The 24,685-nt window shown below is 36.8% G+C and overlaps 1 protein-coding gene across 5 annotated transcripts in view; it reads right to left on the bottom strand.

Annotated features, from left to right (window-relative positions):
• The window catches only part of NELL2 (neural EGFL like 2), a 144,099-nt gene that overhangs the window by 95,556 nt on the left and 23,858 nt on the right, over positions 1–24,685 (bottom strand). For all 5 annotated transcript variants that reach the window (XM_089524257.1, XM_089524260.1, XM_089524258.1 and 2 more), the window contains exons 3-9: positions 22,120–22,270; positions 14,799–14,972; positions 14,585–14,681; positions 10,388–10,460; positions 10,067–10,149; positions 6,295–6,423; positions 4,751–4,853 (exon numbers count right to left, since the gene is read on the bottom strand). In XM_089524257.1, coding sequence (XP_089380383.1) covers positions 4,751–4,853; positions 6,295–6,423; positions 10,067–10,149; positions 10,388–10,460; positions 14,585–14,681; positions 14,799–14,972; positions 22,120–22,270 — 810 coding nt within the window. The remainder of the gene's footprint in view (positions 1–4,750; positions 4,854–6,294; positions 6,424–10,066; positions 10,150–10,387; positions 10,461–14,584; positions 14,682–14,798; positions 14,973–22,119; positions 22,271–24,685) is intronic.

The raw sequence follows: 24,685 nt of genomic DNA, 5'->3' as shown, positions 1-24,685 counted from the left end.
ATATAAGAAATGTACAAGTTGACTTCTGTGCGTTTTAAATAAACCAACACTTACTTTAAATAAACCATGCTTACTTTATAGTTCACTTCCTAGTTCTCTCACTTTGTTGTTGTTGTGGGCCATCAAGTCATTTCCAATTTATGGTGACCCTAAAGTGAACCTATCACGGGGTTTTCTTGGGAAGATTTGTTCAGAAGGGAGTGTGACTTGCCAAAAATTATCCAGTGGGTTTCCATGACAAAGTAGGGATTTAAAACCTGGACTCCAGAGTCATCTAATGCTTAAACCACTATAACAACTATTTCTTCTTAATTTGACAAGAGGAATTAAGATGATTTTCAGATTTATTCCCATAGTGAAGAAATTTATGTAAGTGAGAAAACGTCTCAGTGTCATTGCTGCTTTTTGTGGGTTTTGCCCAACAACTGACTAATGCAATATCCTACCATGGAACATTTCTGAACATTTGAACATATTCAGAATATGATGGACAAACCAATATGTAAGGGGAAAACCAAATGCATACACAGATATGAGATATATTTTAATAATACATTATGTGTACATTTAACATCAACAGCAGAAGAGACTACTAATATAAAAAGTGTATATTCTACATATCTCCACTTTAAAAAATGAAGTCTGTCATGAATGAGCCGCTTATTCTTTTGCTACAGAGAGAGTTTATACTTCATGTTTTCCAAAAGATTTGTCACTGTCTTACAATTCACTTGCTAATTTATTCTAATTTGTATAGCCATTTCCTTGAGTACTCTACTCCATTTCATAAATCTCCATTATATGACTATAATATAGCTTTCTCAGAGGCATCATGACTTGTTGTACAGTATTGATCAGAAAATTGCAAACCAGAAAACCTGAATTCCTATGTGGCAAGAAGGAGAATAATGAAGAAGCAGCATCTTATTTTGAGACAAAAAGCAGAGTATTATGCCAATGACTGTTCAATTGCAAAACTAAAGGCCTCACTACAAAGAACAAAAGCTTTATACTCCCACTGACTAGTCACAACAGATGGAAGCCTGAAAGAACTTAAACAATAAGCACTTTGAGAAGGAAGAAAAATTTAGCAATTTCACTATCTGAAAAACAGGCTTCCAGAAAGAAAACCTACAAGCTTACAGCATTCTTGATGAACAGCATACACACACACACACACACACACACACACACAGATGAAAACTACAAAATGGACTTTCATAAATTCTTCATTAATTATTTACCATAAATTTTGCTTCCCTACCCTATCATTATGCAAGGGCTAGGAACAAAAATGCCTGTTTCATTTGCAGATTTAGGGACTGTACAGATTGGGAGAAAGAGGCAGCCAGAGGCTGCCCCTCTCTCCCCCAAATGGAGGCCGCAGCAGACAAACACTACAGCTTCCGTGAGGCCTAAAAAGAACCTGCTCTCGATGGGTGTGCACAATCATTGCGCCTGTGCACCGATAGTAGGGCTGGTCACATGCGGATGCCCAGCCCTACAGAACCCTAATTTCGTCCCTAGGCTGGTGCACAGCACCAGTCTGTACTGGGCCTTAGTAATTTCAAAGTGCACCAATTATATCAGTATTTTAGTAATTTTCCATTAGAGTTGTTTAGCAGTAAACTATCTCTTTGTTTTATGTGTGGCTTAATTTAGATGTTGAAAACATCATAGGAAAAGCAGAATTAGAATCAGAAAAAGGAAGAATGAAGATAGGAGGAAGGCACCATAATATTAGCAGAAGACATTCAGGAATTGGAACAGTTAATAAAGAAGGTCAAAGATGAAGGTGCAAAGGCAGGTCTGATGCTGAACATAAAGGAGATGCTAAACACAGAAGAAATACATAAATTTAATCTAGACAAATAACTAGGATCAAACACTGATCAGAATTGAGACTTCAGTCAAGAAATAAGAAGAAGAAAGAACTGGAAAGGATACTGAAGAGCAAAGACATACAACTGAGCACTAAAGTCAGAATCGTTCAGACCATTGTATTCCCAATTCTCAAGTACGGATGTGAGAACTGGACAGTGAAGGAAGCAGACAGGAAAAAAATCAACTCATTTGAAATATGATGCTAGAGAAGGGTACTTGGGATACCATGGACAGCCAAGAAAACAAACAAATAGGTTCTTGCACAGATCAGACCAGAGCTCTCCTTGGAAGCTAAGATGATCTAGTTGAGACTGTCATACTTTGGCCACATAATGAGAAGGCACAGTTCGCTAGAAAAAACAATAATGCTAGGAAAGGTAGAGGGTAGAAGAAAGAGAGGAAGACCACCAATCAGATGGATAGACACAATTAGGTGCATTATGGGCAGAGGCTTGCAGGATCTGGGCAGAGCAGTGGAGAATAGGAATTCTTGGAGATGTTTTATCCATGAGGTCACAATGAGTGCGAACCGACTCAAGGGCAGCTAACAACAACAACAAAAAACAACAACAATGTTTAACTTCAGTTTTTTCCTGCCCAATTATGTGATGTTTTCTGTGGATTAGAGTAGCCTGCAATCATTATCATTCATCTGCTTGATCTTTACGTAATTAATAATTATTTTATTGTCATTTTTTAAACTTCTCATATACTTTTGCTGGATGCAGGGATTAGTCTGATTCTCAGAACTCTTTAGCTAAAAAACAATGGATTTTGATAACAGAACCAGACTATCCTAATAAGAACCCAGACTGTCCTAATAAAGACACCAGTCACCTATTGCATCTGCATTTCAAACCACATTTCAGTATTTGCTCTGTGTTTCAAATAAAACCACTGTACAACTGATGTTTTCTTTTTGTACATCTTACACACAGAAATAACATCAGAGTCATGTTTTGTATGTTGTGTTTGTTTGTTTGTTTTTAACAATACAGCAACACAGAAATCATTTGGTCAACAGGCAAAAGATCCAACTACTTCTATTCATTTGTTATATTCTTTCACAGTTTTTCTTCTAGCATAATTTTTTCTTTGTTTACCAGTTTTATTTGAATGGTCATATGTAACACTTTCAGATAAAAATCATAAAGGGTTTATTTATGTTTTGTGACTTAGACCTTTGTTTCTTGTATTAACAACTTGCCTGCTGGTTGTAAAATTATTGTTTAAACTATTTATTTGGAGGAAATGAAGCATAAAGAGTTTGATTTGTGCAGGGAACTTCTCACAGGCAACACACATAGATGCCTGCTGGGCCTTCTGTCCTAAACCAATGAGCTATATAAGCTTATATGGAACTTGAATGATTACAGCAAATAGAATAACACTGAAGCATTAAAACAGCTACTTTGAGAGGAGTACAATTCACTGTACAGTGCAGGCAGTTCAGAAATAGGATTGGGGCTGGCTCCCATGAATTACATCCTTTAATGGCTATCACTACAGTATTCTATGTGATTGTATGGGTTTGCTGCCTGTTATTCAAAACAAATCTGGAAAGAGAACAATAGCTGCAGAACAACTGAAATAATTTTCAGGATTTATCAGTGATATGTGTTTGACTTTATATAGCTGAAGAGTTTAGCATTAAACCAAATGCATTTAACAAAGGATTTGCTAGGGCTAGTCTAGTAAATCTGGTCAATGAAATCACTGCAGTGGCAATTTGTACAAGTTTGTGAGCCTCATTTTTCAATCACTTAGTCATTTTTGGAGGAATGAGGCAAGAGCAGAGGGAATAGTATGCAAATATTGCTCAGGCAGAAATACATGGAACATGTAGATTTGTTAAACAGTGAGGAGGGAGCAGAGGTCCATTGGCATGTTTATCCATGTTATCTGGCCTGAATATGTTAGATACTTTATTTATGTATTTATTTAATTTATATCCCACTTTTTTCCCATACAGGACCCACACCATACATTAAAAAATATGGCGAAAAGGAATATGGAATAGGAAAAATTTTAAAGTGTTAAATGCAATTGTCTTAAATAAAACAATTAAAAGCACATTAAACCTACCTATTGCAATATCCCAATACAATTAAAAACTGAAGGCTATTTAAATATGAAATATTGACCTGCCAGTGGAAAAAGAGCAGGGAAGGGGGCCAACCAGGTCTTCGCAGGGAAGTTCAAAAGCTTGGAGCGGTCACTGAGCAGTTTTTCTCCTGGTTCCTCATCAACCATACCTGTAAAGGTGGTGGGACCAAGAAAAAGCCTTCCCCGAATATTTAAAAATTTGGGTAGGCATGTACAGATTGCCTCGATCCAAGCCATATAGGTCTTTATAACTGAGTGATAACAGTGATGTTTATTATATTAAGCACATGTCTGTGCTTAAAAAAATTCTAAGGTGACATAGCTAACAGATCTCAAACTGACTGCCAAATGGTTTATACATCAGCCTTTCCACTTCTCCATAACACAAAGCCCATTTTAGTGGCTAAAAGAATATTTTATGCCTAGCACCCTGATGCATGATTTATTCAGATTGCAGTCATGTTTGCAAGACAAAAATTAGTAGGAAGGCGCTAGAAATTTTGGTCCACTGAAGCAACTGTTGAATGGTGAGTCAATGCATAGGTAAATCCAACAGATTCTATGGCTCTGTTCTAGGTGGGACTAATAATAGGATTGAAACCTTTGTGAATCAGTAAATAATAGTAGTCATTAAGAATGAATCTGTCTTCAATAAGAGAGGTTAAATACATGCTTTCATTGTCTTCTTTAGGCAATGCAAACTTTAAAAATATTATGATGCTGTACAATTTTTTTTAAAACTACAAAAACAGACACTTACGCTGACATTCCTTGCAGCACTTGCCATCAACATAAGCAGGTGCAGAATTCTGGGGGCAATCAGAAAGTGGGCAAATAAGTGCTTCACACTGAATAGTACCATTCTAGAAAAAAGAAAAATTAATTTAAAATAAATTTAAAATAATAAATATGATCTGTGCATATTGGATTCATAGTTGTTTTAGCATCCTATCCTTTGTTACTCATATTGCCTATAAAGCCTTATTGAAAAGAATTTTTCCTATGGTCATCATAAGGCAAGCATTATAAAATGTTTAAGAAATAAAAATGCCACAATGTGAAAAACTGCAGTCACCACACAGAGGCCTAATCTAGGGACTCCACTTGTAATTATTCAGTTACATAATGTAAGCAGAGCTTTCATCTTAAATCATGACTTCCTGCTAATTTTCTGCGGAGGCACGAAAAAGACATGGAACTCTGGACTGTAGTTGAGACTGCACTTATTTTTCTTCAATCAAAGACATATTCATCTGGCTATATTTTCTCCAGAACTATTGCTTTCTCTTTCTGCAGAGCTTAGTGGTTCCCAGTATATTCATTGTTCAACACAAGATGAGACGTTTCTGTTATGAAATAGTACCTCTCTCTTTCTCAATTTTCCCTCTCTCCCTCTTGTTCTTTCATACATACACAGATCCATTCAGAAATTAATATATTTCTTCAACTAATCATAAAACCACCTCATCAACAGATGTACAGGTTGAGTATTATGTATCCAAAATGCTTGGCACCAGAAGCATTTTGCATTTTGGAATATTTGTATATACATAATGAGATATTGTGAACTAAGTCTAAATACAAAATTCATTTATGTTTCCTTATAAAATCCTTTATATAATTATATCTTATATAATCATAAATATCCTTTAAAATGTTTGGGTTCCTTCCAAAGTATCAACCCTTCTGAGAAAAGCAATCCTTCTACAATCAGTGAATATCATATTTTGACCCTAAACCCATTTTACAACATCATATCACAAAGAAAGAGTTGCTAGGAAAATGACACATGAAGCATCTACACTGCAGAAATACAGTAATGCAGTTTGACATCACTGCAGTGCTGTTAAGTGCTGTTGATCCACTCTATAGAATCCTGGGATTTGTAGTTCTACAAGATTTTTAGCCTTCTCTGCCAAAGAGTACTCATGATTCATAAAATTACAAATTCCAGGATTCTGTAGGATGAAGCCACCGCAGTTAAAGTGGTGTCAAAAAGTGCATTATTTCTACAGAGTGATGCATCCATGGTATACCCATTGCAATATCTACCAGAAGTCCTCCCTTCTCCATCTGATGCTGGGTATACCAGGCCCTCCATAGACGCCAAAATATGCACATACATAGAAGCAACATGCAGACCTTTCTAGAAAAATAAAATGAAGAACATGTCAGCTAAGTAAACTGTCTATACAAGTTTACTTTTGTCTCCACACTTTGTGAGTTCCAGATTTACAAATTATAAACATTTTTAGCATACTACAGAATGAGACTCTGTTATTTATGCTTATGTTATAGCCATACCGTGCAAGTGCAGTTCTTACAGCCATCTGTCCAAGATTCAAATTCTCTGTAGGTGACCCCCTTCATATTGCAGGTTCTCTCACAATAGCACTGATCCAACCTAGTCATTCTCTGCTCAGCTCGGGACAGCTAGGTACATGAGTCACAGAGAAGACCATATTAGTTGTAGATAGGCTTGAACAAAATGACAAGAACAAGCCATCCATGTCAAGCCCTGCTGAAGTAGAAAAAGACAGAAGTGGGACCTTAGTATCCACTGGAGTTTGGTTCCACGATTCCCTGTGGATACCCAAATCCATGGATGTTCAGGTCCCATTAAATATAATCGATAGTAAAATGGTGTCCCTTATCTAAAATGGCAAAATCAAAGATTATTTATTTTTAAAAAATATTTTCAAGCCATGGATGTTTGCGTCCACTGATAAATAGCAATAGCAAGTACATTTCTACACTGCTTATCAGTGTATTTAAGCATTGATACGGTGGACAGACTGTATTTGAAATACAGAAACTAAAATACCAACATTACTGTAAGAAAAATGCAAGGTTGGAATATGTTTCATCTGACCATAACAATTAAAGAAGGTCTCTTTTTGGGTATACATGGTGTTACGAAAACAGTTCAGTTGTCTTTGTAATGTGATGCCTCACTTCAGAATAATACATGTATTTTTATGAGCTGCGGACTGTCTTATTCATTCAAATGGAAGCAAGTAAAAATGAATAAATGTAGATTTAATAATTTCTTATGGATGAATGTTCCATAGACACATCAGAGCTCCCACAGACATTCACAGCAAGTACCTGGACCAAATAAAAAGTTATCGTCTTCTTTAATCTTTTTCTTTTACTGTTAATTAGGAATTAACTGCAATTCTATACATCTTAACTTGGAAGTAAGTCCCAATGTATGTTGGGACACTCACTCCCAGGTATTTATGTGTAGTATTGAAGCCTTAGCTTTCAGTTCTGTACATAGCCCACCAATGACACTACTTTTATACAGTGGTGGGATTGCTTAATCCTGTAAGGCAAGAAACTATGCTTCCAGCATTAGGGCTGCTGACAGAGCCTCCTATGTCAGACAAGCTTTTTCTGAGGAGACCCAGATAATGTGACAAACAGCTACTGGGCAGCAGCAGTAGTGAGAGGTGACACTGGCAAAGAATCTCTCAGAGACAACAGTGTGGCACCATAGCTAACACCTACTAGTAGTGCAAAGAAGGAGGCAGGGGAGAATATCACACGGGAGGCTTACCAGGAAATCATCAGAAATCATGGGAAACCTGTGACTGCCAAATGGCAGCTCCAAGAACGCTTTACTGATGAGACAAGTGAGCGCCGACGCATCCATGATGATTTATTCACGGGAGAAGTGCACGGGGGTGTGAATGCAGATCATGAGTTTCCCATGATTTCAGATGATTTCCTGATGATTTACCCATGGATCACTTATATGTATGTGAGGTTTTTCTTTATATGCATTCAGAAGATAAATGGATTGAAATGATAAATATAAGAATGCTAGAGCTTCATGTGGTCATGTTTTTAATGCATTACATAATATATGAGCCAGTGTCCTAAAAACAGTATGATCAATATTCATATCCCATCTTTTGGAGCAGTACTGAATAATGACTTGGAAAAAAACTCAAGTTGTTCCAAGCCTAGCACTCATACTTTCAGGTTCGAGATGATAGCAATTGGTAATCCAAAATACCTTGGATACCATTTTGGGAGACAGGCAAGATGTAAGGGCAATAAAGAAATAAATACATTTTCTTTATGTTTGTCAAGATACTTCCCATATTTCTTGCAATATTTTCTAGATGTTTTAAAGATAAAAATTACATAAATTTAAAATGTTTCCACATTTTCTAAGAATATATGTTTGGAATTATTATGACTGACAGAATAGTGAGATGATCTACGTCTGATTATCTCTTATAGATATGGATATATGTATTTATTCATTTTGGAATTTTTGGCAGGAAATGTCTTCCACCATTAAACGTTTTGCACTTAGAAAACTTCTGATGCATATTTGTTGAGGCACAATAATGAAGTTTCACTTCCTTATTATGTATATTAACAAGAATAATGTAAAGTTAAACTGAATATTAGTTTTTCACAGATTATACCCATTGAAATCAACAGCACATAAGGTTATTGTGATTATCAAGTCCGATTCTTTTCAAAGGTGCTGGTTTATCTATCTCTGTATTTAGTTGAAAGATGAAAACCTAAATATGTTTTTTACTATAACAATCTTAGGCCATGAATTTCAAGCACTGTCATGAAGCTGTAATCACAAATCATAATCCATGTCCTGATAACACATAATTTATAGACTATATTACATAGCAATTTAACACCATTTTTAAATGAAGTAACTAGAAGTAGAATGGGCTCTTGGCATTCACTGTGGTTTGGTTCCAGGACCCCACAGGGATAACAAAATCTATGGATGGCAAGTCCCATTCAGTATAATGGCATAGTGAAATGATGTCCCTTATATAAAATGGCAAAAACAAGGTTTGTTTTGGGAATTTATATTATTTATTAATATTTTCAAGCTGTGGATGGTTGAAGCGATGGATAAAAAATTTGTGGATACAACAGGCCCACTGTATTATTTGTTTCATTAATGGCAATTAACAACATTCATTTGTTATGCAAGATAGCCTGCAACTTCAAACAAAAGCAATGAAGCAATATTCAGCTGCCTCTTGCACAAGAGTGCTAAAACTCATTTCAAAGCCATAGAGACTGTTCTGTTTTTAATTCATCTTGCAGTTCCATTCCCCTGACAAAGATGTTTGAGAGAACAATGTTTGATAGAAAGTAGTAAGGGGAGGGCACTTGTTCACTTTTCCTGTCCAAAGAGCTCCTGCTTAAAGAAGCCTTCAGCCATTAATCTCATTCCCCTAAGTATTCTAAACCACCAAATTGTTCTGTTCAAACTAACTGAATAATTGTTCGAAGAGTATTGAATATTTATGACCTACTCCTTTCTCAAGAGTTTTGATTCATTTTTCCACATAAAGAACAAATAAAAACTAAAGGAAGCGTTACATAAGAATGCATTTAAAATACATGTATGTCCAGTCTCTCTCTCTCTCTCTCTCTCTCTCTCACACACACACACACACACACACATCCTAGACAGAGAAACAGACTGGCAGATGGATAGATAGCTTGTCTTCATTGTCCAGAATACTCCAGCCTTCGCCCAGAGTATTCTGGCCCCAAATTCCCCCCATAATGTATGTTCTGTCCACAGCAATGACTGACAGCTGTCTTTCCACACAATCCCCATTGGTCACCTGGTGCCTCCACTAAAGTCACAATGAAGTAACCAGACATGCTGTTGATGCTGGGTGCTTTGTTCTGACCTTAGAGTGATTTGTGCCCACAGTGGTGATGCCAGGTGGTTCAAATGGACCCCATGGGAAGGCAGCCAGCCATCAAAGCTGTGGAGAGAGCTGAAAATTTGAAGCAAAAGGCAAGGTTTTTAAATTTGAATTAAGGGAAGGAAAGACCAAATTGGGTGCAAATTTCATGAAGAGAGTCCACACCCGATTTAAGGGTTTGAGCCTGCATCATGTAAACAGGACACAGTGAACCGGCAAGGGGGGGGCAGGGATTTGGCGTAAATAATCTATTTTGACCAGCCCACAGATATACATATATATAAATCACTGGAGCCTATGTGACCTTACAGCTGTCCTCCCACCATTATGTAAGAACAATCTTCTGAGAAGCTCATTACCTTTGCAGAGGTTTTGGCTAAAATATCTTGCAGCTCCATAATTTTCTGCACAAGTCCATGGAAGTCATTACATGTTGGACATGCTGAAATTACAAACACTGCATTTGTCAAATTGTGCTTCTGTTAGGCTGCAACTCTGTATGGACATACCTGGAAGTAAATCTCATTGCACTTAAAAGAATTTATTTCTCAGTAGAATTCTCTTGTACATCTATCAAGATTTAGCTGATAATCAGTACATTTTAAGAAAGTCCTTATTGGACACAAATTAAACAAGATGTGCCACATGGCATTTTATAGTAAAAGAAGTTGCAGACTTACTTCGATTAAGATCTGGGCATTGAGAGATATATCCTTGAGGCATGACAAGTAATTGAACATCTTGCATTATGCCCTGTGTACAAGTGAGAGGAAAGAGAGGTTATGTTTATTTTTGTCACTGTAATATTTGAAAGCAAGTAAGTGAGACTTTGTTATCTGCTGGGGTTTGGTTCCAGGATCCTCTGTTTATAACAAAATCCATGGATGCTCAAGTCCCATTAAATATAAAAGCAGAGAAAAATGATGTCCCTTATATAAAATTGAAAATCAAGGTTTGCTATTTGGAATTTCTACTTTTTCGGAATATTGTCGAGCTGTGGATGCTTGAATCAGTGGACAAAATAATTCATGGATAAAGGGGGGGCTGACTGTATTTCCAGTCTTCAGAAAACTTCTTATACCTTTTCCTAGTAAAAGCAGTTTCTATGGATCATGATCTCAGTTTTATTTCATTTAACATTCACAAACTGGGGGAAGAAAGCAAATAGCTGTACATGTACACATTGATACACACATGCATTCAAATATTTTCAGAGATTTGAGATTGAATTTCAAGGTGCAATTAAGTGGCAAGAGCTGGTTGCTCTGAATTCAACATTTCTTTTATATAGTCATGAAAGAAGACTTTCAAGTAACCTTTAAAAAAAGTTTTGCAGTTTTACTGAGTTTTGAGACACTGATTAAAAAAAATACAAGAACACAAGCTGCAGCTGTTGTCAACCAAAGTTTCCTTTCAACTGAATATTGCTTTTGCAGGATTTTTTGTATCAATTTGTATGCTAAATTGCCAAAGACCACATATGCCTGAAAACTACCCCTCCCCCCCAAAAAAAAAGAAAAAAGAAAAAGAAAAAGCAGGTAGAGATAATGTTCTATGTTCTTGGACTTCTTCTACATCCTACAGTAGATGGGAGAGAGTGGATGGAAGGTCACAAAATATTGTAACATATTTAAGAGGAACATTTTATGTAGCAGGGCATAGTACTTGGACAGGAGATCACCAGGACCTCCTGGAAGGACTACAAAAGGGCTAGAAGTTTTCTGCATAAAACTCTGAAGATCTGTTGCTAGTAAGACCTTTCAATATTGGACTAGAAGAACCAATTATCTAACTCAATGTAAAATAGATTACTATGCTGGTAAAACATAATTGGCTGCCTCATTTTGTTTTAAAGTTGCTGTCTGCTTTTGCTTTAAGCGGGGAATCCATTCCGGACTCACCCACACCCCTCGTAAAGCAAAAAGCATGTATGTCCAAGCCCCATAGGATAGAATGGGGCTTAGGCTCATCAGTTTTCCAGAGAAAAGTCGGAATGCAATTCCTTTTTGCGCCCTCAAAATGGCACCATAGCTGTGGCGGTGTAGCTATTGCCCCTTCGGCATTGCATCACCTGGACGCAGTGGTGGAGGCATGCCCTGAAGCCGCTCACCGTCTGGAGTGGTGTGTGGCGTCAGAGCACCTGGGGAGGGGGGTAGAGTCAGGCACACATTGCCAGGACACTGCGCCTGGACCCCAGGCTCAGACCACTACACCATGTTGGCTATAAAACTGAAAATAACTGAAAGAATAAAAGATAACCTGAAAATGTTATTCTGCAATGTCCTAACTCACTCTATTTCATCCTTATTTTATTTTATTTTATTTTATTTTATTTTATTTTCTGCCTTTTTCTCAGTGTGGGAGCTAAAATGGCCAATCCTTAACCAGATATAACTGTGCCATTCTTGTCCACTGGACATGCTGACTGGGGTTTGGGTATTCCAGATCAAGATATCTCACAGGAACAAGGGCCTTTGCAGAGAAACATGGCTATAAAGACAGAAAATTAACTCTCCAGTTCACTCCTCTACTACCTACTGTACATGATGGCATAACAACTCAACAATTTTGAAAAACACGTGCATATAAGGATACCTATATGAGCAGGCAATGCACAAAACCGTGATGACTTTTAATATATGCTAAATGAGTCACTAATAATTAGGGAAGAATGACATTTACAGAGTTAATTGTAGCAGAAGGAATGCTCCTTGTCTGAGCTATAAAAGTCTCAGGCCATGAAGGGCTTTAAAGGTCAGGACCATACTCTTGAATTGGCCCTGGAAGTGAAGTACAATTGCCAAAAAATATTTAGATGCAATCTCACTTTCCTATACCTTTTAGGAGGTGGACTGTAGCATTCTGTAGCACTTAACATTTATAAATCATTTACAAAGGTAGCCCTATATAGACTACATTCTGATATTCAATTCTAGATTTTACAGAGGCATGGATTATAATGGCAGTATCTCAGTCTCCTAGGAAGGGTACAGTGGGAATATCAGACGCAGCTGATAAAATGTGCTTTTGGCTACTGCCACAATCTCAGGCCATTCCAGATATACAGTAAAGTCTAGGTCAGGAGTCCAGGCTTTGCAATTGCTTTTAAAAGTTAATTTTGAATCCATAAAAAAGGTAAAGAGGTCCTTCTCATCAGCCACTCCCAGGCTCTGGAACGACCTGTCGGACGAGATCTGCCATATTACCACCTTGGAAGCCTTTAAAAAGGCTATTAAGATGGAGCTCTTCCAGCAGGCCTTTCCAGACTAGGTTAGATCCATTAGATCCATTATACTTGCCTCCCCCTCTACTGATACCGATATCAAAATTGATTGATACCATCGCCCCCATTCCCCCCTCCTCTAGAGGAAGACACATTTCTTGCGCTAATCTGCCTGAAAATTTAATGTATTCCTATTGGATAGTTTTAAATTTTTTGATGTTCAATCATTTTCTATGGGTTGATCACTATTTTTATGATTGGGGGAGGGTTGGGGTTGGGGTTTTTTTTAATTATAATTTTTAATTGTTTTATGTTTTATTTATACTGTTGGAATCTGCTTTGATTCCTTTGTGAAAAAGCAGAATACAAATATATTATTATTATTATTATTATTATTATTATTATTATTAAAACCACAATTTAGTAGAGAATGGCCCTGCCCTTAGCATCTTATCTGTCTTGTCTGAATTCAGCTTCAGTCTGTTGATTCTTCACAAGCATATGGATATTTGGCTTTAAAACATAGCTTCCATCTACAAGGCTATGTACATGTCTCAAAGTAGCACAAAACCACCAAATGATACTTCCTGACACAAAAAGCTGCAAGTTTAACAAGCTCAGATGTGACCACAAGGTCTTTCTGTGTCAGTCAGCCTCATCACCTTTCAACTATATGGCATGAATTCTCTACGTAATGGAGAAAAATGTTTTCATCTAGAGAAGTACAGGGAGAGTGTTCTTTTTTTTCCTAAACAGGTTTCCAAATTGCCTGTCTTTTCCATTTTTTTCTCTTTTCATTCATTCAGTCTTGATCACTTTGGCTTGAAACACATGGGTTAAATAAGGCAGCTTCTGGCAACCCCCCGCCCCAAGCAGCTGGAAGCCACTCCGGCACTGCAATCCAGTCCTTTGGACTAGATCAAAAAAGAGTGGATATAATCTATCTCCTGGTGGCACCAATTTGGGACTGTGGTGGCTGCCCACTTAGGGAGCAGGCTGTATCTGTTCCCATGTTCTAGCCTGAACATGGCCAGAGCAACCTCCAAATGCTCTTTAATATCTGTGTATTTAGGCCCTTTGTCACAAATAAAATACTTAATCAAATCCTGTTGAGCCAAAGCATTTTAAATTATGCAGTTAACATTCATAATACCACACAGATTCTGAAACCGACAGACACCGAAAACCCACACCCAAAGTACTGCTTTTCTGACCAAATGAATGACTTGTCTTTATATAATATAATTATGTATTCCTTAGTCCAAAGACCATTGCAACCATTGCATGTATAGGTTAAACACTCATACTCATAATATTACATTTCTAGAAAGTCAAATAAAGTTAATGTATACATCGCCAGTGCACAAAGCCTAGTAACAATAAGTATCGTATTCTTACAGATTGAAGTATAAAGGTACATAACATCGAAGAGGTGCAAGACATGCTCTATGGATTGAAATAAGAGCCTCAAAGATTTAGTGAACTGTGAAAGAATATGTAGTACAGATGTCAGCACCAGAGACAAGTATATTCAGTCATTTGAGATGTCTTCTACAACCTATTTATTGCTTTGCGTAAAAAGTCATTTCTATCTACATTCACTAAAAACTATTTTTATTTTATTTCTTTTTTCTTTGGTGGGGGAAGAACATACCTTAAAGTAGCCATGTGCACTATTCCTCTGTCCCAACCAAAATGCAGTGCCAACAGGTAAATCCATATAGGGCTTTTCCACCACTCTCTCATAAATTCTGTTTTTAATACAGAAAGGAAGAAATGAAAAATAAGGGTTACTTTAATTCTACTCAGTGAAAATCTCAAATGATATAGTTCTAATTTATTATTATGAAATAAAACTCTTCACTTACTTATTGCAGTCTACATGCAAAATCAAATGCGATGCACTGATTGCTAAAGACAGTCTGTGCCACTTGTCATCTGCCAAAATGTAAGGAAACACTTCTGTATGTGAACGATGAGTTCCTGAACGATAATGCAATCTAATTTCATTTCTATGGCCACTGCTTTCTAGTTCCAAGTACCTGCATCAGAAATGGACCAGCAAATTAGGAAGCAATATTAACACTAAAAAAAAATACACACACGCCAAATTCATGCTTGTTCATAAACAAAACTGACAAAGTTTACCACACAATCAAGTTATCTCAGTGCTGCATACTTGAATTAAGAATTTCACCAAAAGTTTGTCTCCTCCAATTGATTTTGAGATTATTTAAAACAATTGAGTTTTTAGCAATTCACACCAGAAATTAATCCCTCAACTTCATCACAGAGCTGAAAACATTACAGAAGTGTACTTCTTTTGAAATAAACAGTTCTTCTTTGCAAAGGGGTGTTGAAACAAATGTGTCTGATTTAGTTTCAAATGTAACAGTAGGAAAAATATGAACAGAAATTATTAATGTCTATGAATGAAACCATACAGTTCCAATCCATAATCCTATATGGATTGTATTTTCATAAATATACAGCAACCATAAGAGCTAGTAACTTAGTTTCAATAGCAAAACCTGGACACAACTTGAACAAAATTTCATGGACTTTTATATTTCATTGACAGTGGAGATTATCACACTAGGGCCAATTCCAAAACAATCACACTATGTGAAGATAATTGAAGCATAGCACTATAGCGACTGAAATTTTCGCACAGTCATGCAATCGTACTATAATGACAATATAAAAATGAAAGAAAAAAAGCAATTGCATTCCACTTACAAAAATTGATCCCATTCATGTATCATTATTATATCATGATTTAATGTGTCAGTCATGTGCCTGTGCATGTCTGAAAATCACAACTGAAAATCACTGTCCCAAACATAACAAAATAAAATTTCAATATTTCACAACATTATTTTTATCCAGTTCAAATAAAATTGTGCCCTACAAAATAAGACAGAAATCTACTTCAAAAACAACCCAGCAATGAGAATGAATTGCCTGTACTGAAATGCAGTCTGGGAAAAAGTCCAAGACTGCTTCATAATAGCGCAAATGAATCATTACTGGCTTCTGCACCTTCATGATAGTGCAAATGTAGCGCTATCAGCAAATCATTCACGGGGTTTCCCCATTAATAAGAAGTTCCAGGATCATTACTGGTTATTCATGGGAGAAGTATAGGATGACATCATGTGAAAATCTTCACATGATCATGATGAGAGCATTCTGTTTTTCTCCTATTTTATATCCTGTATGATAATCTCCAAAGTCTTACTGAAATAGAAAAAAATTCACTTGGTGGAAGTTAAATATAATTAATTGTATGAAAGTTTTTTCCCCCGTGTGAACTTTTATTACCTAGCATAAATTATATCTTGTTGCCAAAATTCATGTTTTGCATCGAGATAAGACAATCAAAATTAAGTGAAGCCTAGCCTTTAGAAGAAAACAATCAAATATGGCAGGATGTTAATCAGTTTAATGGTCTGCTTTATAACAAATGCTTGAGGTGATTCCAAGTTAACAAAGTGATTCAACAAAATACAGAGTATGCATCTTCTAAACAAAGGCCAACAACTACTCATGAAGTCAAGAATAATCATATTTTAAAAACAGTAAACATTTTTATAACTGAATATAAAATCAGTGTAAGATTCCTCATTTTCTTTCAAAACTGGATGACAACAATCTGTAAATTACAATTAGCATGATAGGAGAGGTTTTCAATAGGCACAAAAATGAGCATAATAGAGCACACACTAAGACATTCCCATTACTGCAACAAATTCTGATGTCAGATGCAGCAAAAAGTAAAAGTGACTGCATCATTCTTGTGTACAAACTATGACTGAACTGTGTAGGTGGATTAAGGAGGGAGATAAAAGAGTTCAAGTAAGATAATTGGTGGGGAAGCGCTACGCAGCAGGAACATGAAGTGAGCCAATTGGCAGAGGAAAGCAGGAAAGAGATGAGGAATAGTAGTAGTGGAAATGAGGGAGAAAATGGACATGACATAAGGGTAGGATGAAGGTTGAGGGAGAAGTGGAAGCACATGTTCAGCATTACAAACAGCTTCCTTATCTTTCCCATTAATAACTTCTGTGCCAGTCCCTTGAGATGTTAGATCTGGCTACAGTAACACATGACTTCTCATTTGGACTACTGCAACATGCTATATGTGGGGCTCCTCTGGAAACGATTCAGAAACTTCAGCAGATCCAAAATACTGTGGCCAGAATTCTGGGAGTGTTGTTGTTTCATGACTTCAAGTCACTTTCGACATATGCCAATCCCAAAATGAGCCTATCAAAACCTTGGTGAGGTTTGTGCAGATTGGGTTTGCCATTGGCTTCCTCTGAGGTTGAGAGAATGTGACTTGCCTAAGGCTACCTTCATGGCCGAGTAGGGATTTGAACACTGGTGTCAAAGAGTCATAGTCCAACACTCAAACCAGCACACCATGCTGAGCACAGGGAGCATATAACTCCCTTGTTTAGACAGCTTGTTTAGACAGCTTCAATAGCTACCAGTTTGTTTCTGGACACAATTCAAAGTGCTGGTCATGACCTATAAAGCCCTATGTGGCTTAAGTCCAGACTGTCTGAAAGATCATATTTCCCACACAAACTTACCAAAATTCTAAGATTTACAGGGAAGACCTTCTCTAGGTCCCTGCTACCATCACAGGCTTGCTTGGTAAGGACATGAGAAGGAGCCTTCTCAGTGGCTGTTCCTACCCTCTGGAACAGCCAGTGGAGGGCTAGGCTAGTCATATGCCTACTTTCCTTTTGCCAGCAGGCAATTACCTTTTTGTTTAAGGTTTTTAATGCATAAGCAGGGGAGCTTCTTATTGGGTTGTTTTATTTATGATTCAAAACTTTTTGTATGTCTGATTTTATGCTGTTTTATGTAGTGATTTTAAGTGCTAGAAATGCTACTGTGAGGTTGGGTGTTGTTTTTTTTAATTGACTCTGTCTGGGCACTGCCTTGAGTTCCACTCTGGAGAAAAAGCAGCATAGAGATGCAATAAATAAAATACAATAAAATGTCTGTAAGGCAGTTGTAAATTTAAGCTTCCTCTACAAAAAAAAAAGTTAAAATGGAAATAAAATAAGCAGGTATATTAATGGGTCACACAGTTCATAATTTAGTCTAATCTGGTCCACATAACTTTTTAAAAACATATGCAACCATTTAAAGCAAGTACTCATACTTGCTGAAAGTAGACCAATTCTCGAAAATATATTTTAGTTCTCCATTGATTTCAGAAAATGCTTCTGACAGCTCAAAGATTCCAGATTAAATCCAATGACATTTTCCACCATTGAGATGGTTTGTGTAAGTGGAAACACTGTCACCTTTCTATCTCCTGCATATCATAAACATCTGCTGCAGAAGGTTGGAGTACCCTCAAAAGTAAATTTTTTAGAAGAGATGGGAAAATCCTACTGTACAACTAGATTTTCAGAACATCAGCTTCCACCCCATCATGTTTATTATGCAATGAACTTGGATTCAGTTCATCAGCTGGATGGACTGTTGCCCTGAACTGTACATAGCTGGCGGGGGAGTAGGTAGCAGTAATTTCAGAGGAAAATGGAATACAAAAAGTGGTGACTGAAAAATATATTAAAACTTATGGATGAAACAGTTGGTCAGGAAGGAGCGATTAGAAGCTGCTCCCAGGGTGATCACCTGGGACCACAGTGACCACATGCCAGTCCCAAGGGCGCCTCCTGTCATGGTCTCAAGTGGACCGAGGAAAGGAGTGGAAAAATATCCGCTCCTTTTGGAATGGTTTTGGGTCACTTTAGGCAGCTCTGGCGCAACCCCAGGGCAGCCTCTGGATACTCTGGCAGCGTGCGGCATCTAAACAACACATCCCCAGAGTAGCCAGAAGCCACCCCCATCTGTCTGTCTGTTTCTTTAATCAGGGCACTGGGGCCTAAATCCAACTGCTAGTCTTATCTAGCATAGAATCAGTGGGATTTATATGGGTGTTTTTTTATTCAGCAGTTGATTCAATGGGGCTCTTATGTAGCTAGAACTAGCAAATGGATTTAGTTCTAAGTGGATACATGTAAAACCTAAAGTAGTATACTACACTCCAAACTTGTGAAAAGAATGAATTACATCACAAGGTTTGGTTAATGGATCTTATGTGTTTGCTGAGTAAAAAGCTTGGAACATTTTTTTTAGCTTTAAGGTATCTTTTTTCTCCTAGGAATGCAAAAAAATGGAAATCATTATAGTTTAAGTAATACACACAAGATCTTTTCTTATATCCAACTTTTGTGACAACTGCTAGCACAGGCTGGGGTGAGGCTATTCCTTTCTTAAGTGTCTACAGTCCTTGCCAGTTATGTGGAAGCAAGGAAACCTTGCAACACTTGAAGCTGATCCTTTAATGCAAATTTTCTAAAAACCAACATAAATTATTTTAATTTGGTTGTTTGATATCCTGCCCCATATCAGAAGACATCAGGACATTGTAGGGAAAATATACCCCATTGCTGGGACACAGAGGAATTCTTCTCAACAAGCTTACTCAGGCATATATAGGAAGTAGTATTTATTCATGCACTGAGGTCTCAGGTCATACTACTGTGCTATCCTGTTTTGATGGAACATGATGAACAGACTGGAAACTGTATACATTTCCATGTTGAACTCCCAAGAGGTTAGTAAAATTCTAGCTTAATAATACACCAGTGTTCTGTATACATGCTGACATTGAACAACATGTGAATCATTCTAATGAGCACAGGCCATTCCCTGGTGGAAAACAGGTACAAATTTAAACTCCACCTTAGACTAAAATTTGCCACAACAACTGGAGTGGGGGCTTCATTAACAGATTGAGCTTGGGCTTTTGATGCTCTGTGGCACTGGATTTGAAGGTTTTTAAGGGTCTATATATAGTTTTATTTTTGTTTTAATGTTTTAGTATTTTGAATCGTTTTAATATGTACTGTTTTTAAGAACTTTTATATTATAAGCTGCATTTTGTTCTTTTAATGAGGCTCTGGTAAATGGAGGGACTCCATTTATCAGACCAATCGTTTCAATTTTGTTTCTGGAAACAAACTGAGAATTCAGTCACCCCAGTTCAGGTGTATCAGGATCGTGCAAATGAATACTCATCAAAATTTGAACTGCTGCATTTTGAGGCAACATCTTGAAATACTTTCAATCTAACATCATCATGAACAGACACCAGCTAATATTGCCAGGCTTAAAACTGGTAATGGCTTCTGCACCTTTAACGGTTGTGTAGAAGAGGAAATTTCACCTGTGTTTCTTATCACACAACCAGGTCACATGCAACACCTGTTGAAACTGGCAATCCTATATGGTGCAGGAACTTTAAACCAAGCAGTGGTACTAATTACTGCAAATGTTAGCTCAGCATGCAAGTATAAACCAACCACAAATCACAAACCAGATTGTTGCAGTCTGATTCTTTATGGTGAATGTGACTCTATTCAAAGGAGAATGACTTTCTTGTGTAAATTCAACATTAAGTTATTAGCACTCAGCCATCCCTTTACAGCCTCTAGACACTCATCAACAGCTTTTCTGGTAATGGATGAAAATTATGAAAAGCTCATCCTTTAAAAGCTCAATAAAATGTAATCCACATATCGACAAATTTAAAATAACAGAGGGGATACAGTATGTGTGAACCCTGACATGTGATATACATGAATGACCAAAGCAGTTGAACAGGAGTTCCCAAAAATCACCTTCCAAACCTGCTCTTAGTGGAGGAACTGAAACTACTATAAAATGTCCACCTCCCGTTCTTTCTTACCAAGTGACCCAAAAGAATGTAATGGTTGATAATACTGAATGATGCTGAGAGCTGCAATAGAACCAAGATACTCCACTGCCTATAATTCCTGGTGTAGATCACCTAACTGGGTCACCTAAGCTGTTTCAGTCACACATCCAGGCCTGCAGCCACATTAATTAAGTCCAGAGCAGAGATGAGCAACCTCAGAACATCTGGGGGTCATCTTTACACTGATTATATAAAACAAAATGTTGTCATGCATTAGATTAAGAAAAATGAACATCATCATCATCGTCAAAATAAAAGATTAATTAAGAAATCATGTGAAAGGGATAGTAAAATTCATGCTCATCATAGCTAATTGTAAGAGAAGAAATCAGTGGTGATAAATCAAACTATTGATTTGGACATATTAAAGGGATTATTTTATTATATTTATATATGATATACTATTTACTCAGTTAGATACCCGCTTATGTGGGAACATCACACGTAGCAGAGAAAGTTGTGCTTGTCACTGTAATATCATACTGTTCACAGGGAAAGAATTTCTTCTAAAAGAAAGTCCATCTTGCTGTCACAACCATAACACTCTCTCTTACTAATCTTAACTAGCTTTGATCTATCATATTCACAAACCCCTACAGGAACACATTTTGCATATTCATTTTATTTGTCAGACACATTTATACCTTTCAATAAAATTCACTAGGTGTGTCATCAAAGACCAAACTACTACTATGCAGTGATCTTGCTAGTTTTAGGATCATGAAATCATCACTTTGCTAAACAACATGGGTCATTCTCTACCATACTGCTGATTCCCAACTGCATGACCTGAAAGATGCTAAAATCATTCTCAAATATCCCTGGGTTTTTCAGTTTAGCCCTTTAAACCCAAAGCTATTCCTGCTAAGTTGCTGTGGTGATCGTGATGATGACATATGTTTTCATAACCCTGAAGACTATTTACTGTTTCAGAGCAAGAGACCAAATAGTTAACAAGTGCACAGATAAGTCAACAGATGCTGGAAAGTAGTACATGTTCCAATTAAGCTAGACTGATTTACATTACATGAGAATGAGACCCAAAATTATATGACAAGGCAAATAGTGGATGTCTTTTTACATTCTTAGCCATGAAAGATATTTATATACTGACAGCTGTGCCACTTTGTGTTGATTGGTTTTAGCTTGTGAATTTCTATTCATTTACATTATCTGCAATCATACTGTTTCTGAGTGGTGTTGTATATGTCACATTTTAGCTAGTTTTAAATATGTTTACTTGGAAGTAAATCAGATCCAAGAATTTGCTCCTGTGTGGAGAAAATTATCTTACTATCAGTTTTCTCCTTCTGTTTTATTTTAAGGAAACTTCAAATTTCAGTATAGAAATACAAAAACTGCAAAAGATCCACACCTACCTGTGATCTAAATGGTGAATGGAAAAAATAACACCTGAGTTTAAGCGAGCTTGTTTTAGTGACACCAAAATTGTGAATTCATGTTTATTTCTTAGCTTCTGGAAAAAGAGTTCTGCTTTCTCTGGAGATGCTTTTACATTTCTTGAAGTACCTGAAATAAAGAAAAAAGAAATCCTTTCAGCTTTAACAAATGTATTTTATATATTAGTAACAGAGTGTTCACAGAAGTTATATTTCTTAAAAGTATCTGTAACAGGCTTCCATATCTATCACATTGCACACTTTCATGCAGAAGCATATAGTCCAGTCTTTATACAGTTGTCCCTCCCTTTTCGTGGATTTGGAGCCCGCAGTTTTGCTCTTTGTGGGAGGGACATGTGGGGAGGGACAAAATGGCGGTGTGCACCTGCACACACGCACCACTATTTTGAATGGGATTCGAATATTTGCGAGTTGCCATTTTTGCAGGGGGTCCAGAACAGATCCCCCACAAATTGGGAGAGGCTACTGTACTTAACAGTTTCTTACCTGCTACTTTGAAACACTTTATACTTACCATTTCTACCTAGTGCTTTAAAATGCTTGTCTAATGGAAATCCATTCCCATCTATTCTTTCCTCAGACTTTGATGCCCTGGTAGTTTCCCAGTACTCCAAAACAGATTTTTGTGGTGCCTGGGGGAATTAGAGTGGGAAAGGGAGTTCAATCCCACTCAATTCTGATGAATTCTCCTGTCCACCAGTGGAAGCCCAATACTGGCTACTGTCCCTAAGCACTTACTGAGAAGTATATTATAACACTCTAAGCATTAATGGGATACCATTAATGAGAACCAAACCCTTCTAAAGATTTCCATCAATCTAAACTAATTTAGTTCAATATATATGACAATTAAGGGTATTAGTATTGTTATTATTATTAACATTTATTTATGGAGCACTGTAAAGTTTGCACAGTGCTTTATATAGTAGGGGTCAAAAAATTAGAAAAAGAATAAAAACCTGCCAAGTGGTGTACCATCTAAAACAACAACATTGCATGATTAAAATATCTCTAAAATAATGGTAACTGGTATACAATGAAGACAAGGCAAGCAGCAGATTAACAACCAGTAATTTGGAATGCCTCCCTGAACAAGAGGGTCTTCAATTCAGCCTTAAAATTTGCCAGGGAAGAATAGTTCTTAATTGTTGTAGGGAGGAAATTCCAAGCATGAGGAGCAGCACAGGAGAAGGGGAAGATTCAAGCAGGGGAGGAGGAGACCCTTGGCTGGGTCAGGAGACCGGTGTAATAAGATCTCAATGTGTGAAAAGGGTGGTAAAGATACTTAAACATTTCTTTTTTATATATAGTACTCTTTAAAGTTGGTCCTTTAAAACCTTTTCCTTTTCTTACTGCATTGTTTCAAATGGCTCCCTAAATGCAGACAGCCTTGCTGTTCAAATGAAGTCTTTAATAAATTATGAAGCAGATCAAATGCAATTACTTTCCAGTGTTCAATGTTTTAGCCATCCCATACTAACAGAATGGAGTAATTCACATCTGTATTCTGTAAGATGGTTTAGATGTGCACTAACATTTTCTGACAATATAAACAATTCATTCCCTAAAGACAGAAAGGGGAGAAGGGGGGAAATGAAGGGAAAATGACTTTAACTTCTAGACCTTAACCAACAGAAAACATGTACAAAGCACAGTGACATTTGATAATTTACAAGAAATGGTAGATAATATCCACAATTGTAGCCAAAAGCCTTAGGTTTTAAAACAAAACATTTTGATGAGACCTAAGCTCTAGAAATTTTTTAGGAGATATTTGGTTTTCAGTTATAAATTAAGGAATTTGTGGGACATTGGTATTTTTACATTATTGTATATTATTTTGAGCATAGGAAAGGTCAGGTTGGAGACACTATATACATAAAAATAAATCTGTCAGTATATATAGGGAAAAAATAACATTTTGATTGTGATTAACAGATGTTACAAGAGTTTCTGCTTTGTTTGTGTTGGCTGGTGATGATGAGAGTTTTAGTTAAATTGATTAGGTTGGGGGAAGCTGCCATTAAAAATGTGCTGTCTAGGAAAGACATTTCCTAGGGTATTATGGGTAGATTTTTACCCCATTCTTATCCAATACATTTCTTATAGAACATTGCTAGAAATGTTTGACCAGCTTCTGATAATGGAGCATGATGGTTTATTCAAAGCACAGCTACAATTTCAAGATGAACAATAGCTTTTCAAATAAATGTTTTTCAAATGTAACTAAAAGGGTTTTGTTTTGGTCATTTCGACAAACAACCACAACATGGCAAAGACACTGTTATCAGGTATGTGGCACAAAAGCAAATTCTTCTCTCATCCATCTTAACACCTACAACTTAACACCTACAACAGAACATGCACCATTAGCACAGGTCACAGCACCAGCCAGCACTTGAGATATGTGATAGCCTGTTGTAACATTTAGGGAGCCCCCACACCCATAATTATAAATGTAACTAAAATGTAAAGAGACTTTGTAGTACCTTTGAGACTAACTGGGGAAAAAAAGAAAAAAGAA

This window comes from Sceloporus occidentalis, unplaced genomic scaffold (genome assembly GCF_023333645.1).
Source record: "Sceloporus occidentalis isolate IW3139 unplaced genomic scaffold, rSceOcc1.0.p SCAF_5, whole genome shotgun sequence".
NCBI lineage: Eukaryota > Metazoa > Chordata > Lepidosauria > Squamata > Phrynosomatidae > Sceloporus > Sceloporus occidentalis.
The sequence above is the reverse complement of the archived record's forward strand: the minus strand, read 5'-3'. Positions and strand labels throughout refer to the sequence as shown.